This window comes from Mus pahari, chromosome 15 (genome assembly GCF_900095145.1).
Source record: "Mus pahari chromosome 15, PAHARI_EIJ_v1.1, whole genome shotgun sequence".
Taxonomy (NCBI): domain Eukaryota; kingdom Metazoa; phylum Chordata; class Mammalia; order Rodentia; family Muridae; genus Mus; species Mus pahari.
Window position 1 is genome coordinate 68,119,771 of NC_034604.1, and position 11,496 is coordinate 68,131,266.

At 44.7% G+C, this 11,496-nt stretch overlaps 1 protein-coding gene across 1 annotated transcript in view; it reads right to left on the reverse strand.

The window, feature by feature from the left end:
- Nucleotides 1-7,142: 7,142 nt before the first annotated feature.
- The window catches only part of Lipg (lipase G, endothelial type), a 22,162-nt gene continuing 17,808 nt past the window's right edge, over nt 7,143-11,496 (reverse strand). The window contains exons 9-10 of the mRNA XM_021214746.1: nt 10,821-10,925; nt 7,143-9,124 (exon numbers count right to left, since the gene is read on the reverse strand). Of these exons, the coding sequence (XP_021070405.1) occupies nt 9,103-9,124; nt 10,821-10,925 (127 nt within the window). The 3' untranslated portion in view covers nt 7,143-9,102. The remainder of the gene's footprint in view (nt 9,125-10,820; nt 10,926-11,496) is intronic.

The window sequence follows — 11,496 nt, forward strand, 5'->3', positions numbered from 1 at the left end:
AAAAAAAAAAAAGACAAAAAAATTTTGCACAGTGTGTATTAATCACTGCAGTTCTGGAGTCCCTAAAAGTGAGAAATATATTGTTGATTCTAATATATTATCACAAAATTTCCAAGTTGTCATTGTTGGTGAATTAAGCACTCGGTTTTAATTATCTGTTCACTTACCTGGCAACATTCCAAGTTCTCTCATCATTAGTTTTTGTGATGGTTAAACTTGGTTGTCAAGTTGACACACCTGGAAAGAGGAAACCCCAGGTGAAGAATTGTCTCCACCTGGCTGGTATGTCTGTGGGCACCTTTTCATGGTTGCTAATTGATATACTTACTGTGGGCAGTGCCATCCCTAGGCAGGTGAGCCAGGACTAAATAAGACAAGCAGGTGACCCTGAGCCTAGAAGCAAGGCAAGAGCAGGGTCCTCTGTGCTCTCTGCTTCTATTCCAGCCTCTGGGTTCCTACCTCTGGGTTCCTGTCCTTAGGTTCCTGCCTCTGGGCTCCTGCCCCTAGGTTCCTGTCTCTGGGTTCCTGCTCCTAGGTTCCTGCCTCCAGCTTCCTGCCTCTGGGTTCCTGTCTCTAGGTTCCTGCTCCTAGGTTCCTGCCTACAGATTCCTGCTACTAGGTTCCTGTCTTAAGCTCCTATGACCCGTAAGCTGAAATCATCCCTCTCCTCCCCTAGTTGCTTTTGGTTATGGTGTTTATACAGCAACAGAAAGAAACCTAGGAGCCAGGCGGTGGTGGCGCACGCCTTTAATCCCAGCACTTGGGGGGCAGAGGCAGGTGGGTTTCTGGGTTCGAGGCCAGCCTGGTCTACAAAGTGAGTTCCAGGATAGCCAGGGCTACACAGAGAAACTCTGTCTCGAAAAAACAAAAAACAAAACAAAAAACTAAGACAAGTCCATTTCATTTCTTAAGTTTTCCTTGTAGATGATCCTATATTCTGCAAATATTAAGAGTTCTAGTGTTTTCTTTTCAACCCTACTTTTTTTTCTTTTGTAATTGTGTGGTTCCAGTTGTCCAGGGTAACGCTAAGCAATGGGGATGACAGCAAGGGCCCCTTGTCTTCTCACTGGATCTAGAGAAACCAAACTTTAAACTTAGTCATTAATTTTTTTAGTACCAATATTTTATGATGGTACTTAAGTTCTAAGATCATTGTGAAATATTTTTCATCCATCTATAAAAATGAGGTATGTGTTTCTTAGTAGGTTTATTGCATGGATTACAGTGGTAGATTTCCTAAGGAAAAACCTTGCATTTCTTGAATTAAGATCATCATTCTTTGCTTTACAGTATGTGTTAGGCTCAGTAGATAGACTAATTTTCTAGGGTCTGCCATAATTACACACCACAGATTTATTCATTTAAGCAACACACATTTATTTCTCACAGTTGTGGGAGGTATAAGCCCAAGATTAAAGTGTCTGCAGGATTGATCTGAGGCCTCTCTTTGGTTTAGAGATGGCTGCTGGGTCCTTGTGTGGCCTTTCCTCTGTGCTGACACATCCCCACTACCTCTTGTGTGGATCTAAACTTCCCCTTCTTACAAGGACACCAGCAACACTGGATTAGAGCCTACCAGATGATCTCATTCCACTTCCAAATATAGTCATAGTCCAAGATTCTACAACTTAGGGCTTCAGAACACAAACTCATCAGTCCCTAAGACTCTTGATAGTTTGCATTCACACCCAGGTTCACAAGTGAATTTGACCTACAATTTTCTCCATAAATGAGATGGGAATATTTGGGATGGATTTTCTATTATTGGAGCTACTTACGTAAATCTAGGATTTATTGAACTTCTAATTTTGTTAGAATTTCCCAGTTGAACCTCCATGAATACATTTTTAGTGGAATGAACCTTACATTAAAATTATAAAAATTAAAATTAAATTAAATTTAAAAAATGAAGTTTTTATTTACATTTGCATTCGTTTAACATTATTGATTTTTGTTGTTGTTGTTTTGGCTTTGGTTTCGGTTTTGTTGTTTTGTTTTGTTTTTTGTTTCTTAAGACAGGATTTTGTGTAGCTCTGGTTGTTCTTGAACCGACTCTGAAGACCAGGTTGCCCCCATATTCACAGAGATCCACCTGCCTCTGCCTCCCAAGTGCTAAAATTAGAGGCATGGGCCACTGTCATCCAGTTTTGTTTTTCTTTTTTTAATCACTAGAGACTGCCCCTAGGGCCTCATACATGTTAGGCAAATGCTCTACAATTGAGCTACACCCTCAAATTCTCTATTTCTTTCCATCCTGACTATGACATTTTATATTTTCTCAATTTTTATACACATTTTAACATCACATATGTATTTTGCATTGATATGGAATTCATCTATGTATATCCTGAACGATTGGGATTTAATTTTAAATTTTATGTTCCCCCTTAAGGAGACTCTTTTTCCACCATTGTCTAAGTAACTAACCTTCTTTCAGAAATTAATAAAGTTTCTTATATATAAAATCTCTACATATAAACCAAAAGATGTTTATTTTTATTTAACTTTAACTTTATTGTCTTTTCCCCAATTCAAATACTTATAAAACATTTAAAAATTAATTTTACCATATATATTTGCTATTCCACAACTCTCTAGTGGTATTCTTCATTTTGGGTTGGTTGGGTTGGGTTGCATTAATTAAAACATGGTCTTGCTCTACAACCCAAGCTGGCTTTGATCTCACAATCCCACCTCAGCTTTTTGTGTCTGTTTCTTTAAAGACCAGGCAGAGACTTGAAAAGGTTACATGTAAAGCAATAGTCATAGGATTCTGAATTGCACACAGGAACTCTGACATCATGCTCTGGGCTTGCCCTCAACCGTTCTACTGCCTAAGCATCAGGCATCCTTGTAGGCTTATATTTTTCAGAACCTACTTTTAATAAGGGTTCTTAAATGTTTTACCTCCCTCCTAGTCCACCACCAACCGCAGGCAGTAAAAGGAAAGGTTAATAGGGCAAAGGGGAATGTGGACCTGTTTAGAAATAGTTTTATGGAATGAATCCAATCTGCGTTGTCAGGATAGCAGCAGTTCGCCTCATAGGAGTCAGCAACAACAGCTCTATCCAGAAGAAACTACGAGGCTCTGCCAATCAGTCAAGTCCAAGGAAGTGGCAAGAAGCCCACAAGAACGCCACCATAAGTTCTTCAATGCATTTCTCTCTCTGAAGTAACGACAAACGATGACCAGCAAAGAATGGCAAGATGAACCAATACCATACAACATCGTCAGCGAAGACCAGCTTTAGCAAAGCCCAACGATGACCAGCAAAGAATGGCAAGGTATAACAAGAGCACACATTGGTGTCCACTCTAGCACAACATCGCATGCCCCTTTTCCAGGCAGCTTCCAGAAAAACACCATGTGTCTGTTCTCAGCAAGACATCCTCCCATGTGTCTGCTTCAGTAAAAACATCCTCTCATAAGACAGTTTCCAGAAAAACATCATATGACACAACTGAGTCTCCAAAAAACCCCAGAAACTTCCATTTCATATCCTTGTCCCTAATTTCGTTTCATAGGAAGTGGTCATTTAATACCTGCTCTGTCCTAGATGTTGTCTGAGGAGGCTCTCTATTTGGAGACTCCCAGAGAGGCCCAAACCATCTGACCTTCCTGATCAGATGGCCAGATCAAACAAGACACTTTGGACTCTTCCAGACTGCACCTCTGACTGAGCAATTTCAACCTTTTCTTCTACTCTGCCAAAAACAGTGTGTCTACCCCTTTCTCTGCCACGTGACAACCTGGATTGATCCTTGAACTAAGTTAACAACATACCCACTACTGTCTAATTCAAATCCTGACTGCAGTAAGAAACCTGGTTTCAGGATGTCCTTTGTGGAGACTGGGGTGGGGGGGTGGCTGTTTTCCACCACCACTAACGCCCTTCACAGAGAGCTTCATTCTCATCTTAAATGTTTTAAGGGCTTCTCGGTCCTGCTTCAGGGTACAGACCCCGTTACAAAAGTGTTTCTGACCATCCGAATCGCAACAACATTGTCAAATTTCCTAAAGATTAAAAGCACTCATCTTTGATACCTGAGATTTTGACGGTGGCTAATAAGAAATGAAAAGTTTTCTGGAACTGTACCAACATCTAAACTTGACAGGCAGGCTGAAATCACTGGGAAAGGGGCAGGGAGGCTGGGTTAATTGATTCCTTTTGCTGTTGGAACTCAACTGGTTTTGGATTATCTTCTTCCAGGAGAAAGTGGGATTGTTAGGATAAGAGAATCTCTTGAAGCATGGCCGTGTGGCTCTCCTGAAGGCCACTCAACGAAGCATTCTGTCCAAATCAGACAACGAACAAGCTCATGACGTCTCCCACCATCTTGGCCATTGGATAGCAGTCCCTAGCTGAAAGCCTTGGTCTTCAGATCCAATGGCTGCTAGTACTGTAGTTGGCACAGGACTGGAGCCTCCTGAAGGTGCTTTGATGTTTCAGACCAAAGGCAGTCAGAAGGCCAACCTATTCCCTGAACCTAACATTGTGATCAATGTAGCAGTGAAGCAAGTGAACACTCAGTACAAACCACAGCTCTGGCCTGCGGCACGTACGTCTGTACCTCGTGCTGGAGGAGGCTCAGATTTATGACCCAAGATGATGCTCATACGGTGGTGGCTGGGGTTCAGAGTTTTGCATTAGCCCTTCATCTCTTATGTGATTTTCCCAGCCTGGGCTCTGAGGCTACAAGGATTATGATTGGCTTGTTAGCCATTTCCTCTAAAGATGGTTTTGTGATGAGAAAAATGACTGCCATGCTAGCACTGGAAACATGACTGTGCCATTCAAAGAGAGGTCTGGACCAATGGAAGCCTGTGGCTATGGACTCTCTGTTGATACTGGTCACATAACTGCCCCTAATCCTGAAGGTCAAGGTACTGTGCGACATGCTAGCATGCTGCTGTTGAAGATACAGAAATACAATGTGAAGAGCTATCCTAAACCAGAATACACACTACATCCATGTCCCTGGGAGATGCTGCAGCAAACACACCATCAAGCATCTCTCTCTCTCTCTCTCTCTCTCTCTCTCTCTCTCTCTCTCTCTCTTTTGGATATTTTCTTTATTTGCATTTCAAATGTTTTCCCCTTTCCAGGTCTCCACTTCGGAAACCCTCTATCCCATTCCCCCCTCCCCCTGCCTCTTTGAAGGTGCTCCCTCACCCATCCAACCCCTCCCATCTTCCCACCCTGACCTTCCCCTACACTGGGGCATGGAACACCCTCAGGTCCAAGGGCCTCTCCTCCCACAGATGTCCAATAAGGCCATCCTCTGCCACATATGCAGCAGTGCCATGGGTCCCTCCATGTGTATTCTTTGGTTGGTGGTCGAGTCCCCAGCAGCTCCAAGGGGTCTGGCCTGTTGACACTGTTGCTACCTCCATGGGGCTGCAACCCCCCCCCCCAGCTCCTCCAGTCCCTTCTCCAATTCCTCCATCAGGGATTCCCCCCCCCCTTCCCCTCAGTCTAATGGCTGGCTTCGAGCATCCGCCTCTGTATTTGTCAGGCTCTGGCACAGCCTCTCAGGAGACAGTCATATCAGGCTTCCATCAGCAAGCACTTCACAGTAGCATCCAGGTTTGGTGGCTATATATGGGATGGATCCCCAGTGGTGACAGTCTCTGGATGGCCTTTCCTTATCAAGCATCTCTTTAGGGACTGTCACACATGCTCTTGAAGTTTCAAGGATGGAGCCTTGAGACATTGGCTAGGAGCTTATAGGAGTGCTTGTGGTCGCTGTTATTGCAGACTTGTTTTTGAAAACCTGGAGGCTGAGGCAGGAGGATCCCCGGGTTGAAACCAGTCTGTATCACAGAGTGAGTGCTCGGTCAGTCTGGTCCAGAAAGCAAGACTGTCTAACACAAACAACAAAAACCAACTATAGACACGGGGGCTGTAAAACTGAGGAAAGAGCTGGTGGGCTTGCCAAACACCTTGGGTTTGGTGGTCTTTTTTTTTTTTTTTTTTTTTTTTTTTTTTTTTTTGGTTTTTCGAGACAGGGTTTCTCTGTATAGCCCTGGCTGTCCTGGAACTCACTTTGCAGACCAGGCTGGCCTTGAACTCAGAAATCTGCCTGCCTCTGCCTCCCGAGGGCTGGGAGTTTGGTGGTCTTAATGCAACACTGTATCGCCGTCCTGTGGGATAAGTCATTTGTAACTAAGCACTAGCCTGTTACTGTTTTTAAAAATATTTAAAATGGGTTTTAACATTTAATACCAGAAATAAGTCAAATTTATATAATGTGCCTCAATTTAAAGTGCTACATCCATTTAAGATCACAGAAGATTGGTAAGCATAATGATCCCACCTGCATGCGGCAGGGGATGCTGACTTCTAGTTCAACCTGGGATACACACTGAGCAGTGACTGGGGAGAGACGCTAAGACTCTAGTTTTAATTTAAAAAATCATAAAATAAGTAAATACTATGTAACTTAAAATTTGACTACAATGTATACCATATCTACAAAACTTTTACTATAAGACACCTTGGTTAAACAGCACCTTGGTTTATCTCCTGCCTCCAAGGGAGAACAATCCCTGATAAACAGATGGCGATATCCAATTTCTCTTTTCACATCCAACAACAGGGCTTTCAGCTGGGCCCATGGGAATCCCGAAGAGAAACAGAATTCCCCAGCCGCGCCTATTAGCTGGAATTGATTTCTGACAACTGTCAGTCAGTCCCTAGAGGCTGGCCTCCTCTTTCTTTTCTCGCCTTCTCATTGCCGGAAGCAGAAGTGGACCTGAAGGGAGACATCTTGGATCTCCGCCTGTCCCAGCAGGGACTTCAGCACAGTAGAGAAATCAACCTCCACCCAGTTTAAGACACAGTCACTTGAGCTCATGCAACCAAACCTATGTGTTTTCCAATGTCCCCTGATGTCCCACCACCCTCCCTGTTCTTACAAATATCTACCTTCAGATCATCTTGCTTCAATTCATATACTTTTCCCCCATCCATTAATAAAAGTAGTAATCCACTTCCTGCTAACAGTAACTGCCAATCAGAGAATACACTACAGTAATTGTGTCTCAAGTCCAAGACCTGGGCAGCCATACTGTTTCCAATTTTGAGAAAAGAGTTACAGGACAACTAAGAGCTGTATACTTTTTTATTTTACTATTAATTTTTTTTTTTGTAAATCTTGACATCGGTTAATCTTAAAGTAAAAACTAACCATAGATTTGTCTTTATACATTATATACACTCAAGAAATAAATAATGGTCTGAGCATTTTTTTTAAAAAAGCAGCCGATATACAAACAAAGCTTCAAGCCAAATGGATAAATACAGAACCCACAGTGGACTCAGCTCTCCAAGCTCCTGTTACCAAAGCCAAGGTGGAAGTCACAGGATGCACAAGCTGGGCTAGCAAGCTTCATGTGACTACAGAGCAATCACAGAAGCACGCAGGGGGCGGGGAGGGGGGAGGGAGGTGAGAGGGAGGGCACTCTGTGTGAAGGGTCAACTGGTTATGTCTCCAGAACTTTGGCATGAAACAGTGATATAAAGTTGGTACAGTACAGATAAAAAGAATGTGCGTGACAAACCTACACACAGAGTGATTGCTCTCCCACTTTCCCTCTAGGCTGACGGCACACCCACAAAAATGCAACCTTTCTCCAATGAGTTCTTCTGCTTGTATCTTAAGGAAAGGGTTTGGAATTTATGGATAGCTCTGAAGGAAAAAAAAAAAAGTTCCCTGCTTATCACATTGGGGACATCTGGGTAGGAAATAGCTGCAGACATCTTTATGGAGTTACAGAAAGGATTTCATAAACTTTGCCTCCAGGAAACCTTACTGGGTTCTTAGTTTCCCCCCTCCTACAGCCACCTTGTGTATTATCTAAGCAGGTGGCTGAATGTCCCTAAGCCCTGACTTGGTAAAACACGAATAACAGCTGCCCTGCTCCCCACACTCTAATAAGGTGGCACACACGCAAGCTGTCTAAAAACTGGTAAAGGGTGTCTCGGGTGTCACATTTATCCGTTCACATTAAGATCTAGAATAGGGGGCTTTCCTCCAGGAGCTTAACAGATAAGGCACTGATATAAAAGTAAAATACTTCATGGGAGAAAAAGCACTGTAGCAACCATCAAGCTAGCTCTGTCCATGGGGCTGGTTTCTGCACAGCAGGTATGTAGAACTCTTGCAGTACCTTATAGCTCCCTAACCAGCAGAGACTTGGCTCCACCTCTGTGGCCAGCATGCATGATGTTCTGCTTGCTGTTCTGCTAGAGATCAAGGGTGGCCCTCAGAGGAAACGGTTCATAAAAGCCGCCGAGCCCAAGCTCTCTCAGCCTGTAGCCCTCGCCTTGATCCCATCTGTCTTTAACTAACACAGGCATTCTCAGGGGCCAGTGAACTTGAGAGATTCCAGGGATCCTGATCCCCCTGGGCTCCAAATGCCGAAGTTGAATCATGTGTCTACTGCCTGGTGCTAATTAGCTGAAGTGCCCAATAAATGTTTGTTCAGCCAAAGTACGAATAACATAAAAGGAAAAGCCAGCAATGTCAACTTCAGAAAGTGCTCTGGGAGGCAGGATGAAAACCCAGAATAGAACCAGGATCCATCAGTACCTCCTGTAGGAGGGCAGCAGCCCCAGCCCAATCTACAGTCCCCTCTCTAAGAAACAGGGTTGCCACTATGGCATGAGTCAGCTCCTGAGGCAAAGACTTATCACTAAGGCTCAGTGAGGCCAGGCAGCTGCCAACCTTCCACACAGAGCCACTTCAGAGCCTTGTGTTCCCTGATGTTGGACAAAGCCAGCGCTCACCTAGGGACAGGGAGAGCACCCCCCGAGTGTGCAGGACTCTGGACACTCCAGTGCTCACACACAAGCTGGCCTCTGCTTCCTGAGGCGGCAACAGAGGTTTACAGTTAGAATCATCAGCAAGGACTTCAGCAGTGCACAGGCCTCTCCGGGAGGAGTCAGCATTGTCAGGGGAGACAGGATGAGCCCAGCAAGCAAGCTCCTCTGGGGCTCAAGGCTGAGATCTTCCATCGAGTGGGTCTTCAGCAGTAACTTTTCCTCCATGTGCGTGGACAGTGGGGTGTGGGTGTGGACGCCAGGACTTCTTGGGCCCTCAGGCCAGGTTCACGAATGGACTGGAAGGAACCGTGTGTATACAACGTTAGGTCACTCACCAGCAAATGGGCAAACCTGTACCAACACCCACAGGAGCCTGTCTAGGCTGCTAGGTGCACATGTCACAGTCAATGCATTTATGTGCTCTGTACAACACACACACACACACACACACACATGCACACACACACGGAATTATCAAACTTCTTTGCATTCAAGATTCTACTGTGGCAGGAAGGGAACAAGGCTGAGCCAAGAGACCTGAATTCTATTCTCGATTACAGGAACTCCCTGAACTTTAGTCTCCCTATTGGTGAACAAGTTCATGTCAGGAGAGCAAAATCTGATGGCACTGCATGTGACTAAGGACACCAGGACTTCCCGGTGGCTCCTTCATTCCTTGGGTTCCTGTTGTTTTCCATGCCTGACAGAGGAAATAAAGGGCTGACTTGTTTCCCAAAAAAGAAAAAAGTGTGAGCCAAGTTACATAAGCTAGCGCTTTCTAGAACAAAATAGAAGGGATAGTACCTTATCCCTTATATAATAAGTCCTTGTGTGATTTATAGTCTATCAATGAAATTAATGTATACAGGAGCACTTTGAAAGAGGAAAAACTAAATAACAACAAAAAAAAGGATTATGATAATGATAGAGGAAAATCAAATGAGCCTGCACTAAGCTACACCCCTTAATGGGGGGTGGGGGAGAGACAGTCTTCAACCCCCATGAGCCTGTGATTGCTAAGTGCAGGATCTGCTGATAACTCCTTAACAGAAGCCGGATTAGCTGGGGGTGCAGTCAGGCCCATTGGGTTGGCAGATGGTCAATCACAAGGAATCCCTGAGCGTGGCTTGCTTGATAATTGGTACCTAAAACAGAGGCCGGAGCTTCATCCGAGCAGGTGAAAGTTCTCTACCGAAATGAGCAGGCTTTTGTATAAAAGACCCATCATATGCCAGGGAACTTGGGAGAGATACTCTATCTCCCCAAGCCTGGGTTTTCTCAATGTCCACAGACACAATAACACCTGCCTCCTGAGGTTGTCAAAAAAAGTAAACGATTCTGTAAGCTGACAGATGCCGATGGGCACATGCGGCGTGCCCAACATTCCGCAGCAGGAGTAACACCCAGTGCTCTGCTGAAGGCAAGGGGCAGGGCGTGAGAGTGGCTAGAGAGAGAGAGCCTCCCTCCTCTTCAGAAGGTGTTTTGGCTTAGATGGTATAATACAGGCTCCTCGGAGGACCCCATTGCCATGCACCGTGACATGGGCCTTCCTCCACCTGAAATCATGTGAGTCTACACTGAGCAATGTGATACCACATAGGAGAGCCTCTCTGTCTAACTTGACTCTACACGCAAGCATTTCTATACCTCAAATCAGGGGGAATTAGGCACACCAACAACAGCTCATACCAACCTGGGTTCCAGAAAATCTAATAAATGGGCTTATAGCTCACCTTCTCACCCTAGTACCTACTGCAGCCTAGTACCACCCCACGATGAGGGGTATGGATGCCAGTGCTGAGGACTTACGTATACATAGAGTGAGCACAAAGAGAATAAGACAGAGCGAGGGGCAGAGGGACAACCGCCCTCCCTGAGGCCTCATGGTTTAGCTTTGGCTTTTGTCTTTCACCCTCCACCACGTGAGTTTTATAAATGAGATCCTTTCCATTGGTGACCATGGGCAAGTGGAGCCCAGAAAGTGCTAGTTACCTGGTTTTGTTTTTCATTTTCCAGCCATCCTGACACTTGTGAAACCACAGCTCCTGGCCAGGGGAGATGCTACTCTTCATTGGGATTTGAGTGCAAAATGTCACTCTAAGAGAAAAGAGAAGTCACTGTTGTTAGACAAAATTCTAGACAGTGCTTTCTGGATTCACATATGGGAAAGGGAAAGAGAGACTTTCAGTGTGTTGTATCCACTGCAGAGCTTTCAGGATGGCCCATCATCAGTCACTGCTGTGGGTCTGCCTATCACTCTGCAGCACTGACTATCCATTACACAGAACTGCCCATCTCTGCTGGAGGACCACCCATTACTCCTCCAGGACCGCCCATCTCTGCAGGAGGACCACCCATCACTTCCTGCAGGACTGCCCATCACTGCTGGAGGAGGTGCAGCACGCGGACAGCCAAAAGCATAAGAAAGAATCAAAGGCCAGATAATCATCATTTCACAATAGTTTGTGGCTGCACCACAGTCTTCGTAATGTGATTACCACACTGATGACTGACAGTATTTGGACATTTCACCCTTATGCTAAGACAGGAGGAAAATGCTAGACCTTTCCTCTGGAGTTTAAGCACCGTTGGGCCTACATGTTTATAAACTATATATATATATATATATATATATATATATATATATATATATATATATGTGTGTGTG